The sequence below is a fragment of the Scyliorhinus canicula genome, chromosome 4 (genome assembly GCF_902713615.1).
Source record: "Scyliorhinus canicula chromosome 4, sScyCan1.1, whole genome shotgun sequence".
Lineage (NCBI taxonomy): Eukaryota > Metazoa > Chordata > Chondrichthyes > Carcharhiniformes > Scyliorhinidae > Scyliorhinus > Scyliorhinus canicula.
In genome coordinates this window covers 118,067,254-118,090,897 of record NC_052149.1, presented here as the reverse complement: position 1 = coordinate 118,090,897, position 23,644 = coordinate 118,067,254, and the positions used below count along the sequence as shown (strand labels likewise).

At 42.8% G+C, this 23,644-nt stretch overlaps 1 protein-coding gene across 12 annotated transcripts in view; it reads left to right on the top strand.

Moving 5' to 3' along the window:
- The window catches only part of rasal2 (RAS protein activator like 2), a 551,722-nt gene that overhangs the window by 79,749 nt on the left and 448,329 nt on the right, over positions 1 to 23,644 (top strand). For 3 of the 12 annotated variants that reach the window (XM_038795088.1, XM_038795087.1, XM_038795083.1), the window contains exon 1: positions 19,960 to 20,636. The exons of 3 other annotated variants lie outside the window; for them this stretch is intronic. In XM_038795088.1, the coding sequence (XP_038651016.1) occupies positions 20,075 to 20,636 (562 nt within the window). In that variant the 5' untranslated portion in view covers positions 19,960 to 20,074. Of the gene's footprint in view, positions 1 to 7,234; positions 7,255 to 19,955; positions 20,637 to 23,644 lie in introns of those variants that run through there. 6 more of the 12 variants (XM_038795082.1, XM_038795081.1, XM_038795085.1 and 3 more) reach the window with 4 other exon arrangements.

Here is a 23,644-nt window from a genome sequence, read left to right as displayed (position 1 = left end):
TGTCCCAAATTTAAGATTCTGAATTGTGAGTTGCTCTAATAAACAAATTGCTTGTTTGGACTTTGCAGCCCAAATGGGTTGGATCATTAGCTTTCTGCCATATTCGCGTGCTTATTTTAAAAATAATCTTGTACAATGCCATATACTCTGCTCGTAATGTACTTCAGCTCTGTACTTGGTGGAGCAGAAGTTCACTTAATTATTAAAAAAAAAAATTCCTCAAATACTTTTGTCCCCACTCATGAAATTGATGACCATGCTGTGGTTCAACAGTTGGCAGCTCTTTTCTGGTACTTGGCATAAAGGATATGAAACCCCATTGTTCCTTTTGAGGCATCACAGCCTTTGCTTGCTGCTACCAATTTTGACTGATTGGACCAGTGTGTGGTCAATTCCAGTCCCACTTGACCCAGTGTTGCAACATGGTTGAAATTTACTTTTATTGTTTAAGTCTTTGGCTGCCAAATGACTATGGTCACCAGGTTTGTAAATGTAATCACAATTTTAAAAAAAATTATTAACAGTAACTATAATTAAATAGGCAACAAATACAACTGGTTAACTACTATCTAATCTCTACCCCCCCCCCCCCCCCTTTTAACTCCCCATCCTTCTTGTTTATTTATATATATATTTTAATATATTATATACAGAGGGAAGCTGAAAGTAAAAGGATAAGAGTCTTTCTTTCGGATGAACGCCTTCCACTTAGTTGTTTCTTCAGTCTAGGCTTTCAGATGGATGTTATCTTTTCTTTCAGCTTTAATGGTTTTCATTGTAGACTCACAGAAATAACAGGCATTCGAGAGAGAGACGGCTTCTTTCAGCATCCAGAAGCTTCTGCCGTCCGACTGTCGGCAGAAGAGCACAGGGAGTGAGCTGCTTCCACTATGAGGGTCCAGTGGCTTCTCTCCTCGGGTTCTCTCTGAAAAACCCCACCTGACAGAACCAATCGCTGGCAGTTGCCAGGCATAATACTGCCCCTGACCAATCCGTTGGCCACCAGCCAACCAATCAAAATGAACCCTTCCAATCTCTTAGGTGCCCTAAAATCTGTGTTCCTCTGCCCAAAATAGTGTACTGTTTTGACACTTTTGAGTGCCTTACTTCCTCTACTCAATTTAAAGATCTTTCTCCATTAACAATTCATGGACCAAAAACGATAATGACCAAATAGAAGAAATAGGAACTCAGGGAATCAACGGGAAGGGCCCTTACATCACACAGTGCCCATACTTTTCCTTGATAACAGTGGTCATGGCCTTATACGAAGGGAGGCACAGTTGTATTTTCATTGAACAAGTAATCCAGAGACCCAGAGTAACGGCCTGGGGAACTAGGTTCTAATCCCACCACGACTGATGATGAATTTGAATTCACTAAAAATGAAACCATTGTCTGCGTGTGTGTGAGAGAGAGGTGTGTAAGAGTGAGAGATGCGAGTGTGTGTGTGAGAGATGTGTGTGTGTGAGAGAGAGAGAGTGATGCGAGTCGGAGTGTGTGTGTGAGAGAGATGCGCGTGTGTGAGAGATGCGAGTATGTGTGTGTGAGAGAGAGAGAGTGATGTGAGTCGGAGTGTGTGTGAGAGAGAGGTGCGAGTGTATTTGTGTGAGAACTATGTAAGTGTGTGCATGAATCTGCTTGATGAATATGGAAATCCATCATTCAAGCATTGCTGTTCTCATTTCAACCCGAGGAACACCAACTTGCCACAGATTCATAATTCCAAAGTACGTTTTCAATAAAATACCTTTTAGTTATTGTAAATATATACAAATAAGAAAAAGAAAACTTCTATAATTAGGTTTTTATATGTTTGTACTTAATGCATAAAAACTATTTTTTTTTGTGGATTGGCACCTCAAGACAATCAGGATATTTCTCTGGTTCCTTCAGTACTCTTTGGAGGTGAAAAGAGTTCCGTGGCTTAAAATGTTTGGGAAACCCTGTTGTATTTGAAGATTCGTCCTTTGAAAATTAATTATTTTAAGACCATGTCCACTGTCAGGATGTAGTGCGTTTTTACTTTCACTATTACCTCCCACCACCTTATTTACTTACCGTTCATTCACCCTCCTGCAAGCATGGATTGTTGCTGAAGCACTGCTGGCCTCTATTACGTTTCCCAAGTTGTCTTCATTGCTGGATGAGTCTCATCCATGAGTGAGCATCCACAAGTATTTTGAGCCCAGTTCACCACAAACAACATTGATTCTTGCTGATGCGATGGTCACATTCTTGCTTTTCCAATAGTTGTTGCATAGGCATCAGCAGTTAAATCTTGTCACACCTTTTCTGACTTAAGAATGTCAAATTTAATTTTGGGACCTTCCAGCTGAGCTCAGCCAACAGAAAATAAAAGCTTAGCTGACTTCTGGATCATCTTAAAAATAAAAAATAAAAAACCTTTTTATTGTCACAAGTAGGCTTACATTAACACTGCAATGAAGTCACTGTGAAAAGCCCCTAGTCGCCACATTCCGGCGCCTGTTTGGGTACACAGAGGGAAAATTCAGAATTCTCAGCTGGTACGGGAATTGAACCCCGCGCTGCTGGCCTTGTTCTGCATCACAAACCAGCTGCATAGCCCACTGAGCTAAGCCACCCCTGCAATAAAACCAAAACATTGTTGATGCTGGAGATCTGAAACAAAAACACAATGTTGGAAAGACTCAGCAGGCCTGGGACCATTTATGGAGAGAGAAACAAAGTTAATGTTTTGAGTCCAAGATGATTCTTCAGTACTGGATTATCTTGTGAGCAAATGGGTGATTTCAAAAATCATATTTTGTTGATTTGAGAGGGGTGTTGGTGGAATTTGCTGTTTTGTGCTGTTAATTGAATTGTCAGTAATTTATAACTTTATGGGTGTTATTCTCGGGCCACGTTGTGCTCTCGCTTGAGCGCAACGCGGCCAGAGAATGCCGGGAAAGTGCTTCCAGCGAACTTCCTGGCAGTATCCGCACCTCCCGGATTCTCCGAAATCTCACGAGACGCATAGTTCCAAATGGGTGGGACCCGAATGACTCTTGCGGAAGTAGTTCGTAAACCTACTTAAGACCAACCTGCGTGGGATCCAGCGGTCTCCTGAAATTCTTCACTGCCAACGGTCAGGGAGCAAGGGGGGGGGCAAGCCCATGAAATGAGGGTGGAGGAGGGGTTTGAAGGGTGGAAGAGTGCAGGGAAGGTAAGTCGGGGCCTCTGGGAGGTTGAGGGGATGATGGGTGGGTGTCCTATAAGGGAGGGGTGCTGTAAGAGGGCTTGGGGGCCTGAAGAGGGGAGACACCCAGGGACCCCATAGCAGGGTGTCCGCACTTGGGAGTTGTGGGGTAGTGTCCATGTGTGTGGGTGGTGACATTGCCCATGGATGGTGGGGAGGTGAAGGAGACCACAAGCTTGCTTAGAGATCAGGGCATCCTTTCAAAATGGCGGCCCGATCTCAGAGTTCAGCTCCCCAGTGCTAAAAAAAATTCTTACTGTGTGCTAAATCCTTGAGAAACTCCCCAGGGCCCAAAAATATGACTAAGTGTCATTGAAACTCCCTGAAAGTCCTGCCACAAATTAACTTAGAAATTTTTGGGGAGAATATCACCCTATGTATTTTCGCACATTATTGATGAGTATGTTGATCCCACAGTGGCAGTCATAACCAGTTGCATACATTTCATTGGTCTGCATTTCAGACCAGTAATATTTTGGAGGCCTTCAGCCTGTCAATACATGATAAACTTTCTCTCTTCAGTAATTATGCCTAACCTTCACTGCTGTTCACTTTCCTTCTCTACTTTAACCGTTGCTCTCTCTCTCTCTTTAGATATGCCTTGAAAAGGACATTAGAGACCACGGATATTTGGTTTGGTCCATTGTTTTTTTTTATATAAACATTTTACTGAGGTATTTATGGTTTTATAACTGTAACAGAAGAAACAATTTATGTACAAATATAAACATAGTCCAAAAGCCGTCTTCCTCTCTCACAGGTCCCACCTTTTCTAGCCTCCTATTCTACACTAAACTACCCCCCCCCCATTCTTGTTTTTAATACTTTGGACATGACGTCCGCAAACCCCTGCCAGAATCCCCTAGATTTCGGGCTTGCCCAGAACATATGGATATGGTTCGCTGGTCCTCCCGAACATCTTGCGCGCCTGTCTTCCACCCCAAAGAACCTGGTCATCCAGGCCACTGTCATGTAAGCCTGGTGAACCACCTTAAACTGTATGAGGCTGAGCCTGGCACATGTTGTGGACACGTTGACTGTACTCAACGCGCCCACCCAGAGACCATCTTCCAACTCTCCACCTAACTCCTCTTCTCATTTGTGTTTCAGCTCCTCCGTCTACGTTTCCTCTGACCCCATCACTCCTTATAAATGTCCAAAACCCTCCCTTCTCCCACCCACACTCTGGAAACCACCCTGTCATGTATCCCCCTTGGTGGTAGGAGCAGGAAGGTTGAGACCTGCCTTCGTAGGAAGTCTCGTGCCTGCAGGTACCTAAATTCATTCTCTCCCATCAGTTCAAATTTCAACTCCAGCTCCTTGAAGCTGGGATAACTCCCCTCTCTAAACAAATCGCCCATCCTCTTGATTCCTGCTCCCTGCCATCTCCGGAACCCTCCATTTAACCTCCCCGGGGTAAACTGGTGATTATTGCAAATTGGAGATCAAACCAATGCTCCCTCTGCTCCCAGATGTCTCCTCCATTGCCCCCAGACTCTCAGGGCTGCAACCACCATGGGGCTGGTGGAGTGGCATGCCGGCGGGAATGGCAGAGGTGCTGTTACCAATGCCCCCAGATTAATGCCCTTACAAGATGCCGCCTTTACTTGCTCCCACACCGGACGGACCCACCACCACCACCACCACCATCACCACCACCACCATCCACTTCCTAATCATGGCTCTCTTCGCCGCCCAGTAATAATTACTAAAGTGCTGGAGTGCCATCCCGCCCTCCCCCGGCTGCGCTCCAACATCCCCCTTTTAATTTGCAGGGTTTTACTCGCCCATACAAAGCCCGCGATCACCTTGTTGACCTGTTTAAAAAAGGACCGAGGAATGAAGATGGGGAGACACTGAAACACAAGCAGGAATCTCGGGAGAACCGTCATTTTCACTGTCTGTACCCTCCCAGCCAGTGACAACGGGAACACATCCCACCTACGAAAATCCCCCTTCATTTGGTCTCACTAGTCAGGCCAGATTAAGCTTGTGTAGCCGTTCCCATTCCCGCGCCACCTGGATGCCTAGGTACCGGAAGCTTTCCCAATCGCCTCTCCTGCCCCCTTGGTATTGGTATATTGTACTTGGCAAGGTACTGAAGTGGTTTGCCATTGCCTTCTGAAGATGGCTGACTCTCCTGCTTTTACTGTCTGCATGTTTTGGAAGGTTTTACAAGTTGATACCCAACCTGTTTGGTAACGTTATGAACGTACCTTCCCTGGCCATGGCGTCCTGGAGCTGGATTTGAACATGGAGCTAGTGGCACTTAGTCAAGGTTGCTACTCACTGTGCCAAAACCCTCTTGCACTTCAACCCAAGTTCCCATTTTTCCTGTTAGCCCATTTGCTCCGATCCACGTCCGTGTGCCAATAAAGTGAACTAGGTCCCTGCTTTTGCAACACCACACCTAATGGCAATGATCCTAGCCCCTCTCTTTCCTGCAAGTGAAAAACTCTTGCCACAGAGACTATTTTTGGCCAGTCTGATTCCAGTGTGATACATTGGCAACTGGACTATGTTTAGACAAGTCAATGGTGGGTGGATGACAATAGGGCGATTGAGAAATTATTGACATTTAAGATAAAATGAATTACAGAAGGTGAAGAGTTGCAAGGGCCAATCAATGGTGAATTATATAATCCATGAAATTATAGATTGGTACAATGCAGAAGGAGGCTATATAGCCAATCGTGTCTGTGCCAATTCTTTGCAAGGGCATTCAGCCTGTCCTATTCCCCCACTCCCCTGCCCTTTTGCTGTAGCTGTGCAAATTTTTTCTCTTCAGGTTCTCATCCAGTTCCCCTTTAAAAGCCAATATTGAATGTGCCTCCACCACATTCTCAGGCAATGCATTCCAAACTCTAACTGCTTGCTGTGCAGCGAACAAAAATCCTCATGTCGCCTCTGGTTCTTTTGTCAGTCATCTGTTTCCTTTGGTTCTGAACCTTTGTGCCAACGGGAACAGTTCCTCTCTACTCTGTTTAGACTCTTCATCATTTTGAACACCTCTATTAAATCTCTCAAATAGGAGGGAGAGTGAAAATGGAAACATGGAAGAGGACAAGGAGAGATTAGGACAGGAAAGGAAGGAGAAATGCCATTGTGGACTTCTGGAAAGTTGTACAGTGTACCAACATGAATGGAGGATTGGAAAAGTGCCAACCTGGGTTTATGGGATGGGGTCAAGAATCCTTGAGTAAGCTGGGAGCAGTCAAGCTAAGACTGTCAACTTGAATTGAGGTAATTGAAAGGGGAAAATAATGTTAACTTCAATTCACAGATGAATGCAAGTATGCAAAGGAAGCATTAGGAAGAAAAGGGGATGTTCCTGTGGAAGGATTGAGAGCTGGATTGTGTATGATGCCTCTGTCAACTAGGGCTGTGAGGAGAACAGTGCTTTTATGAACTATTTTGGGTCCGAGACAGTGATAGCTGAGTTAACTTGGGGAAGTCATGGTTTCTTGATCTAAATGTATTGCTTTTATTCTTGATTATTTATGAAATATAGAAGTGCTGAAGATCATTGAGTGTTTATATTGAATGTAAACATCTTTCAATATTTTTCAAATTTCCATCCGAAGTATGGCAGTGATTATGAGCTGACAGTAAGAGTCAAAGCAATGCAAATATTTGTAGTTTTCACTACTTTAGTTTCTTGGAGGCTGTTGAGTTTATTTTTGGAGTTGGTCAGATTTTGCTGGTTCTGAGATTTGCACATAATCAAGTATGGGAACAGATTAATTGGTACTTTTTCAGGACATTGCTTCACATCAACAAAATGCAGTCAAATGCAACATTTTTTTCCCTCACAGTATTCATCTGGAATGAGAATGTGGAATATGCGGAAAAAAAATCTGCTCTGGATGCATTTCCTGTTATTTTGAAGGCATTGGGACATATGAATAACTGAACATAAAACTGTATTTTATGCGGGAATACTGGACTGCTGGCGGGTGTGCTTCCATGTATTTTGGGCCGAATCCTTGAGACAGTCCCAGGCTTAACTGAAACTCTGAACAAATTCTAATTTGGTAAATATTTGCTTTTCTCTGGACTTGCCGCCTGAAATCCTGACAGACTTATAACTTGAATACCAGGATATGTTGTGCTTGGATCATGGTTGGACTCGGAGTTGATAATGAACTGCTTGTACAGATTTTTGTACTTGTAAAATTGTTGATCGTTAGCTAAAGCAACAACTTAACAGATGTTTTGCAAAGCTAAATGTTTTAAATATGGTGCTTCAACTGGGTGTTTGAAAGCTGGAAAATTTCAACATTTTTGCTATTATTACTTTTGTAAAATGTTTTGCTTGTAGCTGGAATCTTTATTGGAATTGCCAGTCTTTGTAGTTCTGTGCTTGGGTCATTTTTGGGCTTGGGCCATGTATATTGCCTTATCCAGAGCTCGCTGGATCTGATGTGCAGCATGTATTTTTTGATGGTAATTTCAACCTTATTGCCTTCTGGATTTGGACCTTGAAAAAGTTTGCTGCAACTAATATCCATATACTGTTTGTCAAACAAACCAGGCAACTCTGCTGCAAGAACAGCATTCTGCGAACTTATTGTTAAACTCGGTATTCTGCTGCGTGTTGGAGTCATGATTTTCCTACATTTGTGAACTTGTACTTGAGTCACTGCTGTTAATGAGCACAATCTTCAGATGAGTGGTTATTTTGAAAAGCTCAAATTCATTTGTGTATAGTGACAGGCAGTGGGCTCAGTCTCACGCCTAAGGGATGTGGCTAGTGCTTTGTGGACTGTTGCTGCAGCTGTCCCTTGTGAGTTTTCAAATTTATTTTTGAGTGGTTTATTAGGTTGTCTGGTTTGAATAGTTTCACCCTGTTATGAAAAGTCAAACTTCTTGAGGTTTGTTGCTGTAAACGTGATGCATGTTCAAGACTTTTCCGATAATATTGATATTCAGGCATCCTTTGCTGCTACTGCTTCACTGTCTGAAGACAAAATTAATTATCTTTATTTTTGCTGGTTGACTTGAATGCTTTTGATGTCTTCTCAAGTGCAGTTGTTGCTTTGATAGTTCCCTTCTAATTTCCATAGCCAGCTCAATTCACTAAACAGGTGGCAATCTAAAGAGGTATTTCACTGAGTTGAATGAAGATAAAGCTCATCCTCCTTGAGTAGTAGCTAGCTGCGGTTTGGTTTGCTGTATATTTGTGCTAGAGATATCAGCTACTGTTTACAGTAATTATTGTTCATGTTTAATAATGGACCACATTGGTAAAGATATGTTTCATGAGAAGCACTTGAAGCTGTTTATTAGGAGGATCATATAAGGGGACTGGAATGTCTCCTCTATGCTGCATCTTTGTTGAGCTAGAATCAAACCTGCCATTAAGTTTTATACTAATTGGCAGTTAGGCATAGGAATTGGAAATGCTGCACAATCGGGAGGAGGTTTTCTTTAACTGAGAGAAGTGTTTGTACGTGAAGCAGTCATAGAGCAGTGGTTCCTGGAGCTATTAATCATCAATCTACAGCCAAGCATTTATAATTTAATTAGTTGTGTTCATGGGTTAAATTCACCTCGAAATAAAATTTCTGAGATTTGTCAGTGTGGTGTAGTGACTATTGACAAGCCATTGTTCATGAACTGGTCGGATGTGGGATTTTGTCCTTTTCACTCTCGAGCTGTATTTTCCTGCAAGCTATGCTCCTGCTCTCAAATAAGTACATTGAAGCATCACCAAGGTTAGCTGAGCTTTACTCTGAGTGAGGAAGGGGGAATTAGAGGTTAATTCCAAGGGACTTTATTCCCTTGCCCCCACAAACATCCAACACAGGCATGTTTCAGCCCATGTCCATGGAAAGCATTTTCCAGCAGGTATCATTGTACAGTGATGAGGGTTGGAAGCCTCGGATTGATTTTTCCCTCCTTTCATGCCCGTGAGCATTGAGATAAATTACAGCATCCCAATTGCTTGGCTGTTTGAGATCAACTAACTCATACAGTGAGGTATCAAACTCATTTTATTCATTCGGCTCTAGAGGAAGCTTTTGACGTTTTCACAGTTGACCATGTCAATGCAGGGCATTTGTGTCTGCTTTGAGTTTTTAAAAATTCATTTTTTTACGAGATGTGGGCTTCACTGGCTGGGCCCATCCCTAATTACCCTTGAGAAGGTGGTGGTGAGCTGCCTTCTTGAACTGCTGCAGTCCATGTGGTGTAGGTGCATCCACTATGCTATTAGGGACGGAGTTCCAGTATTTTGACCCAGCGATAACGAAGGAACAGCGATCTATTTCCAATTCAGGATGGTAAGTGACTTGGAGGGGAACTTTCAGGTGTTGGTGTTCCCATGTATCTGCTGTCCTTTTTCTTCTAGATGGTTGTGGGTTTGGAAGGTGCTGCCTGAGGAGCCTGGGTGAGTTCCTGCAGTGCATCTTGTAGATGGTACATACTGCTGCTACTGTGCGTCTGTGGTGGAGGGAGGGAATGCTTATGGAAGGGGTCCCAATCAAGTGGTCTGCTTTGTCCTGGATGGTGTTGAGCTTCTTCAGTGTTGTTGGAGCTGCACCCATCTAGGCAAGTGGAGAGTATTCCATTACATTCCTGACTTGTGCTTTGTAGATGGTGGTCAGATTTTGTGGGGGTCAGGAGATGAGTTACGTGCCGCTGGATTCTTAGCCTGTGACCTGCTCTTGTATCTACAGTATTTATATCCACAGTATTTATATGGATAATCCAGTTCAATTTGTGTTCAATTGTAACTCCTGGGATGACGATAGTGGGGGATTCAGTGATGGTAATGCCATTGAATGTCAAGGGGCGATGGTTTGATTCTCTCTTATTGGAGATGATCATTGCCTGGCACTTGTGTGGCATTAATGTTACTTCACACTTGTCAGCTCAAGCCTGGATCTTGTCCAGGTCTACTGTATTTTCATGTGGGCTGCATCAGTGTCTAAGGAGTTGTGAATGGTGCTGCACATTGTGCAAACATCCCCACATCTGAACTTATGGTGGAAGGAAGGTCTTTGATGAAGCAGCTGTAGATGATTGGACCTAGGACACTACCCTGAGGAACTCCTGCAGTGATGTCCCGGACTGAGATGACTGACCTCCAACCAGCACAACCATGTTCCATTGTGCCAGGTATGACTCCAACCAGCAGAGAGTTTCCCCCTGAATCCCATCGACTCCAGTTTTGTTAGGTCTCTTGATGTCATACTTGATCAAATGCTGCCTTGATGTCAAGGGCAGTCACTCACCTCACCTCTGGAGTTCAGTTCTTTGTCCCTGTTTGAACCAAGGCTGTAATGAGGCCAGGAACTGAATGACCCTGGCAGAACCCAACTGAGTGTCAGTGAGCAGGTTGTTGCTAAGTAAGTGCTGCTTGATAATAATGTTGATGATCCCTTCCATCACTTTATTGATGATTGAGAGTAGACTGATAGGGCGGTAATTGGCCAGATTTGCCCTGATTTTGTGCGCAGGACATACTGAGCAATTTTCCATCTTGCCGATAGATGCCAGTGTTGTAGCTGTACTGGAACAGCTCGGCTTAGGGGTGTGGCAAGTTCTGGAGCACAAGTCTTCAGTACTGTTGAAACCGTTAACTTATATTGTGCGTGCTACTGAGAAATTCCGATCCCTGTGTTGCAGCCAAAGCAATGAGCCTTGGGTCAAGGAGAATTTTGTTAAAAATAGCTTGTTCCTGCTTCAGATGACTCCCCAGTGAGCTAAAGAATAGGTGGTCCTTGTCTCCTGAGGGCAGGATCTCACTGAGCTGTGATTTATTTATTTTTCTCCACTCAGTCCATCTCTTGATAAGATAGTTCGCCCACAAACTACCTTTCGGAGAAGAGTGTGAAGGGAAAATCTAGAAGAAAAATAGATTTTTGTCGGGACCGGTCTTTTGTTTGGGCTGTGCGATCCTGAGAGTGGAATGTACTCTGCTGATGGGGCATTGTGACCTACAAGTTGCACTGTGTCGACTTGTGCTATTGATGATATTTCTGGATATATTTTGAGTGTTGACCTTCAGCGGCCAGAAGCCCTGGGGACCTCTAGGCTCCTGTGGACCTGGCATTTTGACAAAATTTCAACTTGCACATGACCTTGATGCTACAGTATTAAATCTACTCAGATGTCGAGTAACATAATATACTGTAATCTTAATCCTGTGAGACCAAAATAAAAATTACGAGTGTTAAATAATAATTAACTTTAAGCTCTTTTGCTGATATTTTCTTCCTGTTTCCCAGTCACACATTATTATTCTCTTTTTAGTTTATTTCTCACTAACACTTACTCATTCATTAATGCTTTGTAAACTTGAGACTTGAATCTATTTTGGAAATAGGATCTACAATGGGGCGAAACATAACCTCTGAAGGCCCTGTTTTGTTCAGCAATTTGAAGTTTGCAATATCAAGTCAACAAGTACAGTGGTTAGCGCTGTTGCTTCACAGCTCCACAGTCCCAGGTTCGATTTCCAGCTTGGGTCACTGTGTGGTCTCTGCACATTCTCCCCGTGTCTGTGTGAGTTTCTTCTGTTTGCTCCGGTTTTCTCCCACAGTCCAAAGATGTGTAGGTTAGGTGGATTGGCCAAGGAAAATTGCCCTTAGTGTCCAAAAAGGTTAGGTTGGGTTACAGGGATAGGGGAGGTGTGGGCTTAAGTAGGGTGCTCTTTCCAAGGGCTGATGCAGACTCGATGGGCCGAATGACCTCCTTCTGCACAATAAATTCTATGATTCTATGAACATGTGATGGATTTTTTTTTTCTTGATCCAGTGTGCAACTGCCATAGCCCTGACAGTGTGATCTTGCCTGGTTCAGTGTGACTGCAAAGTCAGTGAAAATCTAATTACAGCACAAAGACTGCTGATCGTTAAGAGTGCAGCCGTTGGCGCAACTTCTGACCGACAGAGGATACCACTGTTACTTTTGTTAGGTTTGTGGATGTCACCTTCTGTACTAGGATTCCAGTCTACCTTTTTAATCCTTGACTGAAAATCCTCTTGTGCTGTGGTTGATAGGGCCCTCAACAGTGTCCATCCCATTTACTGCTCATCCCAGAAGCTCTCATTCCTCACCCTCATGACAGAAACCTCAACAGTAAATGGACCATCCTCTCCCACTGCCAGCGTGATATCACCTTCAAGCGCATCTACTCCATCCCTTCTTTCCAACGCCCTGAAAGAGTTGGTTTCCCTTTGACACCCTGACCCACTTAACATCCCCCACCCTCAAATCACCACCACCCCATTGTACCTTTCTGTGCAAGGAAAGGAGAGAGGCAACCCCTGCCCATTTAACTTGGAAGGTTGTGGATACCAATCTCACTTCAGGACGAGCACAAAGATCACTGCAGCACTGACTGAATGCTGCGCTGTCAGAATTGCCATCAGTGGACCAGGTGTTAAGCATCTGTCTCTCAGGTGGATGTAAAAGACCCCATGGCACAATTTTGAAGAGGAGCATGGAAGTTATCCCCAGTGTCCTGGCCAAAATGCAACGTTCAATCAGCAGCACGAGACTAGATTGTGTAGACAAAATCACATGGTTTCTGTTGGGCGTTTGTGTATAAATTGTCTTCCCCCTTTCCTACATTACAACAGTGACTACACTTTAGAAGTACTTAATTGGCAGGAAAGCACTTTGAGATACCCTGTGGTTGTGAAAGAAGTGATATGAATGCAAGCTGATTCCCTTCCTTTCCACCTTCCAGAGCACCAAACATTTTTTTCAGGTGAAACAGTAGAACATAGAACAGTACAGCACAGAACAGGCCCTTCGGCCCTCAATGTTGTGCCGAGCCATGATCACCCTACTCAAACCCACGTATCCACCCTATACCCGTAACCCAACAACCCCCCCTTAACCTTACTTTTATTAGGACACTACGGGCAATTTAGCATGGCCAATCCACCTAACCCGCACATCTTTGGACTGTGGGAGGAAACCGGAGCACCCGGAGGAAACCCACGCACACGGGGAGGACGTGCAGACTCCACACAGACAGTGACCCAGCCGGGAATCGAACCTGGGACCCTGGAGCTGTGAAGCATTTATGCTAACCACCATGCTACCCTGCTGCCCCAGTGATTTATTTGCACTTCTTTTGGTTTAGTCTACTCTATTCTCTGCTCACAATGAGATCTTTTCTACAACAGGAGAGATTACTTTGGCGAACACCCCCGTTTAGCCCGGCAGCATGACCCTGAGCTTTCGATCATCTGCCATTTTGATTCTCCGTCCCACTCCAACTCTCATCTCCTGCCTTTCGTTTTCATTGGAACAGTGTGGGAAGTCCGTTTCAGCTTAAGCAGCAGCACCTTCTATTTCTATGAGGCCCTTTGCAGCCTTTGGACTTAATATTGAGTTCAACAATTTCAGATAATCACAACTGCCCCTATTTCTTTTGGACAACTGCTGTTAAAAACTCTGCTGGTGCCATTTTCAGCTGCTATTGACCTATCTCCTGTTTCTCCACCTGCCTCACCACCCCTTCTGCCAACTAGTCTCTCCTGACTTCTATCCTATCACTTTTGTACTTCCTTTCAGTCCCCTCACTGCATCCTTTCTCTGCTTTTGTATCAATCTAGTTCTGATGAAAGATCAACAACCTAAAATATAAAATTGGTTTCTTTCTCGCCATAAATACTGCTTAACCTGCTGTTTCCAGCATTTTCTGAGAGTATAACTGTTTTTCTTATGATTTAAATATAAAAGAGAAACTGACCCTTTACTGTACTGTACTGGAGTGTGTAATCGATAGTAATTCACTACGCAAAGATTTACTGAAATAGCAAACACGCAATTGAAAGGCAGAGGGAGGATGTGACTCCTTACAGGGATGTATAGGGAGTTCCTTTTGTGAGAGTGAACTTCTGGGCAGCACCAAATAAACAGGAAGTGGTGTGGTGGGACCTCTTTGTTGAGCAAGCCAACAATTACGACCACTGAAGTCCAGTACTGCAGCGCAGGGCTGGTCCATTGTGTTTTCAATTGGAAGTGTAACATAGTCTGCATGCTGCACATGATTTATACATTCAGACATAATGAATGTATAAATATAACCTAAGACTGAACAACTCCAAAATGTTTCATGTTGTTTGAAGCACTTCCTGTATGTGTTCCATGTTTTCACATAACTCCTGTGGCAGGTGTATTTTTAGTAGCTGTTTTGTCAGACTGGCTACTGTCACCAGGAAGTGGTTGCATTGGGAAACAGATGGCAGCTGTGATACAAGAGTAAACGATCAAGGCATGTGTTGTGTTTTTGTCTTCCTTTCTCCTGTCTCCTTCACAATCAAGTCCATTAATAACTTAACCCTAACCTCTATGTTTACTGCAACTGTAATGACATTTATAAGTTTCCGCAAAAGGAGGTGACTTGTTAGAATGTTCAATTTTCTGCTGAAAATTGAGTTTTCAAAACATAACAAAATATCTACAGGCTTCTTTTCAGGTGTCAAGTTGTCAGTTAGTTTGTGGAGAGGAGCCAGTTGTCTGCAAGGAGGCAAGGTGCTCTCACTTCTCATGTTGCTTAACCTCACTTTCTGTTGGGTGTATTGAGACAAAAACTACCAAATGCAATAATTGACACATTCCCTCCACATGAGATCCACCTTGTTTAGTCAAGCTCTCCTTGATCTTGTGATTGGGGGTAATGTGGGGGTGAAGGCGGGTCTGTACCCGTTCAGCAAGGAAGGGTGACCAAACATTTGGAAGGCCAATTTTAAGAATTGAGGCAAAAATGTGGAGAGGAAAATCTGTTGAACTAAAGGAAACAGGAGCTGTGTCTGGTGCGCCCAGGGAGGACCAAAATCTGTTTCTGTCATTCTAAGGTAAAAGGTTATTCTCACTGTAAGTTTGCAGTGGCATAAAAGCAATGCTTTGAGACAGGTTCAAACGCCAGTATAAAATTGGTTCTCTGAAGGTTTTATGTTTGAGAAGCAGAACATGTGTTTATCTGCAACTGCCTATCTAGCAAGTTTATTTTTCTTGGTAAATTTGGAATAAGCATGCATTGGAGCAAGCCAGCTGACTTCATCAAGAGCCAAGCAAAACCAACTTGGAGGTATGTCGCCGTGCGTATAGCTGTAGCTTCAGACATTCAGTCAAATGTCAGTCCCTTAGGAAATAAATATTTCTCTAAAATGCAGCAATTTAAAAAAACCTAGTGACCAGGTGAGGTCATTATAGACAAAAAAGTGACATATTAGGTACAATGCAAACAGATTGGAAGCAGTGGCAGCATGGCTCTAGTGATGCTGCTGTCAGCTCCAGTTCTCCCAAAGCCATTGTTTAACAGCTTGGAGCCAGCAGGCAAGTTGCAGCCTGTGGAGCTTTTGCATTGCAAAAGATAGTCAGTGGTCTACTGTCATTCAACCAGGATAGCACAGCACGTCTATAAATATTTTGTTGCGGGGTACCTCAAGTCATGTATATTGTTCGGTTGCAGGTTGTGGACTTGGCAGAATTGTCAGTTTAAGCTTTATGCTATTGACTCAACCCATTGAAGAATCAGCCAGTGCTTGAAAAACTGTTCGTTTCTATTCAAACCGTCCATCCTGAGGACATTTCAGGAATCGTAGGTATCATTTTGGGAACCTACCATAGAAAAGACAATTGCATAATTTCCAATGCAAAATTACCAGGAATGATACGGTAGCACAGTGTTGGCACTGTTGCTTCACAGTGCCAGGGACCCGGGTTTGATTCCCTGCTTGGGTCACTGTCTGTGCAGAGTCTGCATGTTCTCCCCGTCTCTATGTGGGTTTCCTCGGGTGCTCCGGTTTCCTCCCACAGTCCAAAGATGTGCAAGTTAGATGGATTGGTCATGCTAAATTGCCCATTGTGTCCAAAACGTTAGGTGGGGTTATGAAATTACAGGGATAGGGCGGGGGAGTGGCTTGGTTGGGAACTAGCTAAGAGGGTCGACGTAGACTCAATGGGCCGAATGGCCTCCTTCTGCACTGTAGGGATTCTATGTTCTATGATATCAAGATGAGAGGCTATCGTTATGACAGAAATTCTAATTATGTTCAGCAGGGAAGAGGGAATGGTTGAAGTGAAGAGCTGAAAGTCTTTGAAGGGTTTGAGAATAGTGAATGAAGAATAGTAAATTTGGGATTAGTGCTAAAAGCATAATTTTGGAAGAATGTCATTTGTTATTGTTCTGCATAATGTGTTTCAGTAAGTAGTTTGGAAAGTCTCGTCACTTATGACATTTGAAGAGGAATTAAATGGGCATCAAAAAATCGAGAAAGGGCAGGGAAATTGGATCAGATTAGGTAGCTGCATACATGCTGACAAAGTGAGACAAATGCTGAAATTTGATTCTGTGATCTTGTCGAGTATCTCTAGAGTATCACTGTCCACATATATATAGAATATATTAAGTGTCACAGTTGGTCAATTCTACAGCTTATTCTGAGACTTAAAACAGCCGTCACAAAAGATTCTTTGGGCTGAAATTAGGACAATTCTTTTTAACTCCGAGGGTTGTGAATCTTTGGAATTCTCCCACCCAGGGGGATATGGAAGCTCAGTCACTAGTATGTTTAAAACAGTGATTGACAGATTTCTAAATACCAGTGACATAAAAAGATATGGGGATTTTGTGAGGTAAAAGGCATTGAAGTGGATGATTCACCATGATTATTTTGAATGGTGGAGCAGGCTTGATGGGCTGAATGGCTTGCTCCTGCGTTCCTAACGTCAAGGGACTAAAACTGCACACAGCACTCCAGGTGTAGTCTAACCAAGGTTCTACACAATTGAAGCATGAATTGAAATACCAAATTCGGTGTTTGTACTGTTGCTCGTTCTGGGTGAGTGTGCTTTACACTCAATTTGGCTCTGTTTTATTCCTTAGCTCTAGAGTTGGCAGGTATCGTTAAGATACCGCCACAATATTCAAGTTCACGTTCAGACCAATAACGCAATACACCAGTTAGTAAGTTCAAACAAGACACGTTTATTATAATACAGTTATCTACTAATTATGCATATAAAACTAAAAGACTAGGCTATTCCTACCACTAACAGGCCAATACTTATCTGGAATAAGAGAACTGCCGGATCAGGGAACAATGGCCTCTTGCTTTGTCCTGGATCCGCAGGCTTCCAGTTGGTGTGGACTAAAGGGGTCAGGAGTGTCTACTCTCGTAGCGTGCGTTGTATGACACTTACTTGATGGTGGCTGCTGACCAGGCCTCTCCTTCTCAAGGTTCTTCTACTGCAAAGGTGTTCTGCTGGGAGGGCCGGCTGGTCAAGAAGAACGAATCAGTCCTGGGACCTGACTTTTATAGGTCCCAGGGGCTTCGCTTCGTTCTGGGCGAACCCTCTCTAAACCTGCAATAACGGGGCCGTTCCTCGATCACCGGGCGTTCCTTACACCTTATTGGTGTCCTTTGTCTTAGACTCCACTGGCGCCAGAATGTCTGACCTTCCATAGAATGTTTCAATTGCAGTTAACTGTTGTGTCCATTGTGCCTGGGAATCACCGTGAATCGCTCACTTAATATACGCAGCTCGTTAGGTACAATTCTGTCTGGTTTCTGCAGTCTGCTTGTTTCTTTGCCAATGTCCATTTTACCCTGTAATCTTTGCGTTCTTCCATTTTGTGTGAGGAAGTGGCCAACCCAGGTGGCTACAGTACGTTTGAATTTTCCAGTGGGTTAATTGAATAACTTTCAGCACAGGCTCCTTGATTTCTACACTCCCCTCCCCCTCTAAAGACTGCCGAGTCCAGGTCTCGTGCAGCCACTACTGACCTAGCTCAGATCTGCTGTCATAACAGAAAAAAAAGGGGTGGCGCAGTGGTTAGCACTGCTGTCTCACGGCCCTGAGGAGCCAGGTCCGATCCTGGCCCTGGGTCACTGTCTGTGTGGAGTTTGCACATTCTCCCCATGGATCTCATCCCTCCAACCCAAAGATATGCAGGGTAGGTGGATTGGCCATGCTAAATTGCCCCTGAATTGGGGAAAAAAAAGAATTGGATACTTTAAATTTAAAAAAAATAGCAGAAAATAAGAATTGGACCAGGCATCTTCTGGTCTGTATAACTCCATGCCAGATTTAGCAGAGTTGATACTTGTTAGTTTGAGCAACCTGGGAGCGAGGCTTCAAGATAACTTCACAAGTTTGGTATTTTGTGCAATTTAGTTCTCTCTTGATCCATTTTTTAAATCTAGTATTTAACAAAAGTTAATTTGCCACACAGGTACATATTTGACAAAATCACATGTGCAATTAATTCATTTTTAAAAAATGCTCTTTGTTTTCTTTCATCCTCTGTCAAGGTAGCTGTGGAATGTTTTGCCCAAGTACCTTTTGTGAGGCCACGAAGAATCCAGCACGAGTTGAAGGACAGAAAGAAATAACATTTATTTACAATATATATATATATACACACACACACAAAACAGCAACTTCCTTGCTGCTCATTCTCCTCTATGCAGGGAATCTGCTAATGATTTCTCTCCCCCCCCCTCCTCATTGGAGACGCTCATACTCCCAAAGGATTTTGGGATTGCCATTAGTCTCCAGCCAGTGGTAAGAAGGCAGGTTATAACCCTTGTTTACATGTACCAAATTAATGAGTAGAATAACTGGATACATACTTGGGGCCATTTGGCCTCAATGAATTGGAAGTGCCATTACTTTGTGTAAGCAGGCTATCAAGGAAGCTTTTTCATCTATCGCAGTTGAACTCTTATGGCAATAAAGTTCTTATCAGGTCGACTATTGAAATGGATCTGCAGCCGATTAGGAAGTACTTCATGAAGTTTGAGCACCTGATATTATTTACGTAGGATGGACAAAATTCTTTTTTTGCTTGCATTTGGGGATTACCTGATAGAATTCCCTAAATTTGTTGTCGAATGAGGAAGTTGGTACTGAAAATACCGGTGCTTCCTATCCTATGAGTTATCATCAGAACAGTCATGCAAATCCACTCGACGGCTGAAGGAGTGAACATTTATTTGTTTTGCTAAAATGGCAATTTAATTCATTGAGTAATTTAAGTTTTAACGTGCAACTCACATTCCTACTAATTATTCCATCCAAGTAACATCTTGATGATAAACAGGCCAAAAAGAAACAAAATACTGCAGATACTGGAAATCTAATAATAATAGTAATAATCTTTTATTGTCACAAGTATGAAGTTACTGTGAAAAGCTCCTAGTCGCCACATTCCGACGCCTGCCCGATAAGCTGTTACGGGAATTGAACCCACGTTGCTGGCCTTGTTCTGCATCACAAACAAGCTATCTAGCCCACTGAGCTAAACCAGCTTATGAAATAAAAACAGAAAATTCTGGATAAAGTCAACACGTCTGGCAGCATCTGTGGAAAGAATCAGAGTTAACGTTTTGGAGCTAAATTATACTGGGCTCCTTTTTTCCTGAATCAAGAGATCCAAGAGTGGAAACTTATATCTTCAGGATACTCTAATCACAGTGTTGCCTGTAAAGCTTGATGAGAAATGTTCTTCTGAGTTTGGGGAAAATATTTTTCTTCAGAATATTCTTGTCACAATGTTGCCTGTAAAGCTTGATGAGAAATGTTTTTCTGTATTTAGGCGAAATCTTTTTCTTATGATCATCCGTTAGTTCTGGAGACTTTCGGTTGATCAATTTAGGTCTGTGGTTGTCTGTGAAATGTTCAAAGCCAGCTTCCTTTCTTATTATAATACAACGTCAAGAGGCTCAATAGGAAGTGGTTGTGACGTGTCTCTGTGCATCTTGACAAGAAATTTGAAGCTGTTTTAGTATGCTGTGACTTTGTAGTTTAGTGCTTTCTGTTAAGTGCACTGTTTTTATTTCGATTTGAGAGGTGAAGACTCGGGTTTTACAATTTTGAAAAATGAATGTGTTCAAAAAACAAGTGTCCTCCTCACGAGGTGATTACAGAAGATCCCTCTCAGACCCAGCTCACAGTGACAGGAATCCCACCAGTCTGAATGCTTACCAGTGGCGCACAACCTCAAAACCAAAATGGATAATATACAAGCAGGCCCACTCGGAGCCTTTCAAACCAACAAATGCTTATAAATGGCACTCGGCATCAAATTTTTCATGGAATGTTAGCAGGAGGATTTTTTCTGACAGGGATAACGCCAGGGCAGAAGACCAGGATAAGCCAAGACAGCCTAAGAGCCACCTTACATACACTGGATCAGATGATGTCCTGCAGCAGCATCCTGCCCAGACGGCGCAAGAAAATACAAAATTGGCAACAGTCCCTTACCACCGATCCATCTCTGAACCTGGTTGCTCTTCACACATAGAGAAACCTCCTCTGAGACAAGTCCACTCAGATGCTGAACAGAGAACTGATTTTATACGTGGCTTCTTCACTACAGTATCAAACCGGCTTTCAAGGTTATTGAGGCACAGAGAGCCAGACGTGGATTCACTGCAGGAAGGTAATACATTCCAGGCAATGCTCTACAGTTTCAGATAGATCTTGATGTATTGAAGGATTGGGGTCATGACAAATCTTGTTTAACTTGAAAAGTGCAGTATTATGGACGTGGGCAAGGAGAATAGGGGCTGGTTTAGCTCACAAGGCTAAATTGCTGGCTTTTAAAGCAGACCAAGCAGGCCAGCGGCACGGTTCGATTCCCGTACCAGCCTCCCCGGACAGGCGCCGGAATGTGGCGACTAGGGGCTTTTCACAGTAACTTAATTGAAGCCTACTCGTGATAATAAGCGATTTTCATTTCAGAATGCTGAACGTGAAAGCACTCTTCAGGAGAATAAAAACAGCAGAAAGAAAGAGATGTGGGCAGTCTGGAGAATATATCTCCAAGCTTTAGGAGCAATACAAACAGCAATAGCTGGAGCAAGTGGGGTGTTTGGAATAATTGACTCTACCACTAGAGAACAATTTTGTCCTTGGGCATGCCTCAGTTTAGAATAGTTTTAGTTCAGTTTTAATCTTCTCACATGTTCGATGATGTTGAGGCTTTAAAAAGGGTGCCGAGTTGGGCCACTAGCTTGAAGCTTCTTCGTTATCAAGATAGGCTAAAAGAGCTGGGATTGGACACTTTAAAGATGAGTAAACGTGGGAGTGATCTGATGATTGTGGTTTATAAGATGGTTAAGGCAATAGATTGTTTCTGAACGGCCTGTTTGTTCCATTTAAATAGGTTAAGATCCAAAATGGCTTCCAAATTAGAGTTGAGATTAGATCCAGGTTAGATATCAAGAGCTGTGTCTTTTCTCAAAAAGAAAGTGGCCCCCTGGAACATTGTGCAGTGGACATTGATTCACGGAATTCCATCATGGGGGCCTGGATCTGTTTGTAGCTGTAGAGAAGATCACCTTGTATAAAAGGGAGGTACAACATGATTGCTATGGATGGTGAGAGAAGCATTTCCTAAATTCCCACCCCATCCCAGCCTTGAATTGGTTTAGATTTTTACCTGGCTTTCTGCTTCTCCCACCATTGTCATGGTGGTAAGTGTGCAAGTAATATACAAGGTAGTGCAATTGTATGGGGCAGGCTGCATGGGCTAGATGTTCGTGTCCGTCTTATGAGAGGAGTTATAGGAGAGTTAGTATAAAAAACATATCATTAAGGGTTATTAAGCAGTTTTCTTTGTCTCAGTCCACAAGGATTTATTACATTCTCAGTGCTATTAGTTATCACACTGGTCAATAAAGCATTATTTGGAAACCATATTGGTGAAACAAATCATTACATTATTGAGGAATTTTCATCTGGAGACTATTTTGCACAAGAGGGAGTGTAAACTATGCAATCCGGTTAACCTTGCACTTTCCAAAGTTTGAAAAAATAAATCTGTTTCTCAGTTTAATGAGAGCCCCCAATGTTCAAAACTGAACTTTTAAAAGGTACTAAAATGGGCATGCTTTGAAAGCTAAAAACTACTGATTATTCCAAAGGACAATTTGATTCCAGTTGTAAATAGGAAATGGTTTGCACTCTTTCAGGTATACTCCGATTGGTAATCCTGTGATGATGCCTTAGCTAATTTATGAAGGAAATTGTTTTTAAATTCAGTTGATGATTTGTGTGGCTCTCAATAATTGAAGCTGGAGCTAATGTGTGTGTTGATTGCACACTGTCCTGAAGTGTCACTAAATTACCATCACTGTCTGAAAATATTGGAGATGTGGGTCACTGCAGTAAGTTGTATATTTGAGTCACGTAGTCAGCAATATTGAATGAGGAAACAAGAAATTTCTGTTGTCAATTGTCCAATGTAAAAGCCCTGAATACTTTTCCAAAGGTCTCGTCAGGGCTAATTAAAATCATGGTGGCAAACAGTGCAACTTGATGCAAAACAAGTGGTAGTTTTAGGTGTGGAATTTAAATGGATATGGTTTTTGGAAGATTTTGATTTTGCAGTTCACAATATTCAACATGTATAATCTTAAAAAAATTAAGTACAAGTCTATCTATGTTGTCAAGCAGCCATGGTTGAAGACTGATATTATGGCCCAGATTTTCAGGTCACAGAATAGTTGAGAGCTATGCGTGGGACACCTCAGAAGTCTCAATGTAAACATGTCCCTGGGAAGTTTAAACTTATAATTCCATTTTACCCTGGCCAGATTGCTCCATGATCGGCTAGAACCATGCAGACTTAGACAATTTGCCTGAAACTGACCCATATTTTTACATGGATTTGCTTTAGAGGTTTTCATAGCAGGCCTTAAACCAGTCAAATTTAAGTAATTCAGCTGGAGTGTCACAGCAATGATTAACCCTTCCTGCATCTTGCTAGAATCCCTGGCTCCTGTCTGGTTGATTTTACGCATTGTCCCTGATAGATGATTGATTTATTGATTCATTGATTTATTCATGGTTTTTCGTGCTAATTGAAAGCATAGCTAAAGAGTGAAATTATTTATTTTAAAAAAGATAATTTTTATTGAAAAATTTTGAATTTATACAACAACATCGAACCATAATAAAATACCAACAATAACAATAATGATAGCAATCATAAACATTCGCCCCTCCTCAATGAACAACACAACATATTAACAACAACTTAAATTAACACGATGTTAAATTACATAGCCGTAGAGAGAAAAAAATAGAAACTATAATAAGGAACACCCCCCTCCCCGCAGGTTGCTGCTGCTATTGACCAAGATACATATCTTGAGCCAGGAAGTCCAGAAACGGCTGCCACCGTTTATAGAACCCTTGTATTGATCCTCTCAGGGCAAATTTGACCCTCTCCAATTTTATAAATCCCTCCATGTCACTAATCCAGGTCTCCACACTTGGGGGCCTCGCATCCTTCCACTGCAGCAAGATCCTCCGCCGGGCTACTAGGGACGCAAAGGCCAGAACACCGGCCTCTTTCGCCTCCTGCACTCCCGGCTCCACTGCAACTCCAAAAATCGCGAGTCCCCACCCTGGTTTGACCCTGGATCCAACCACCCTCGACAC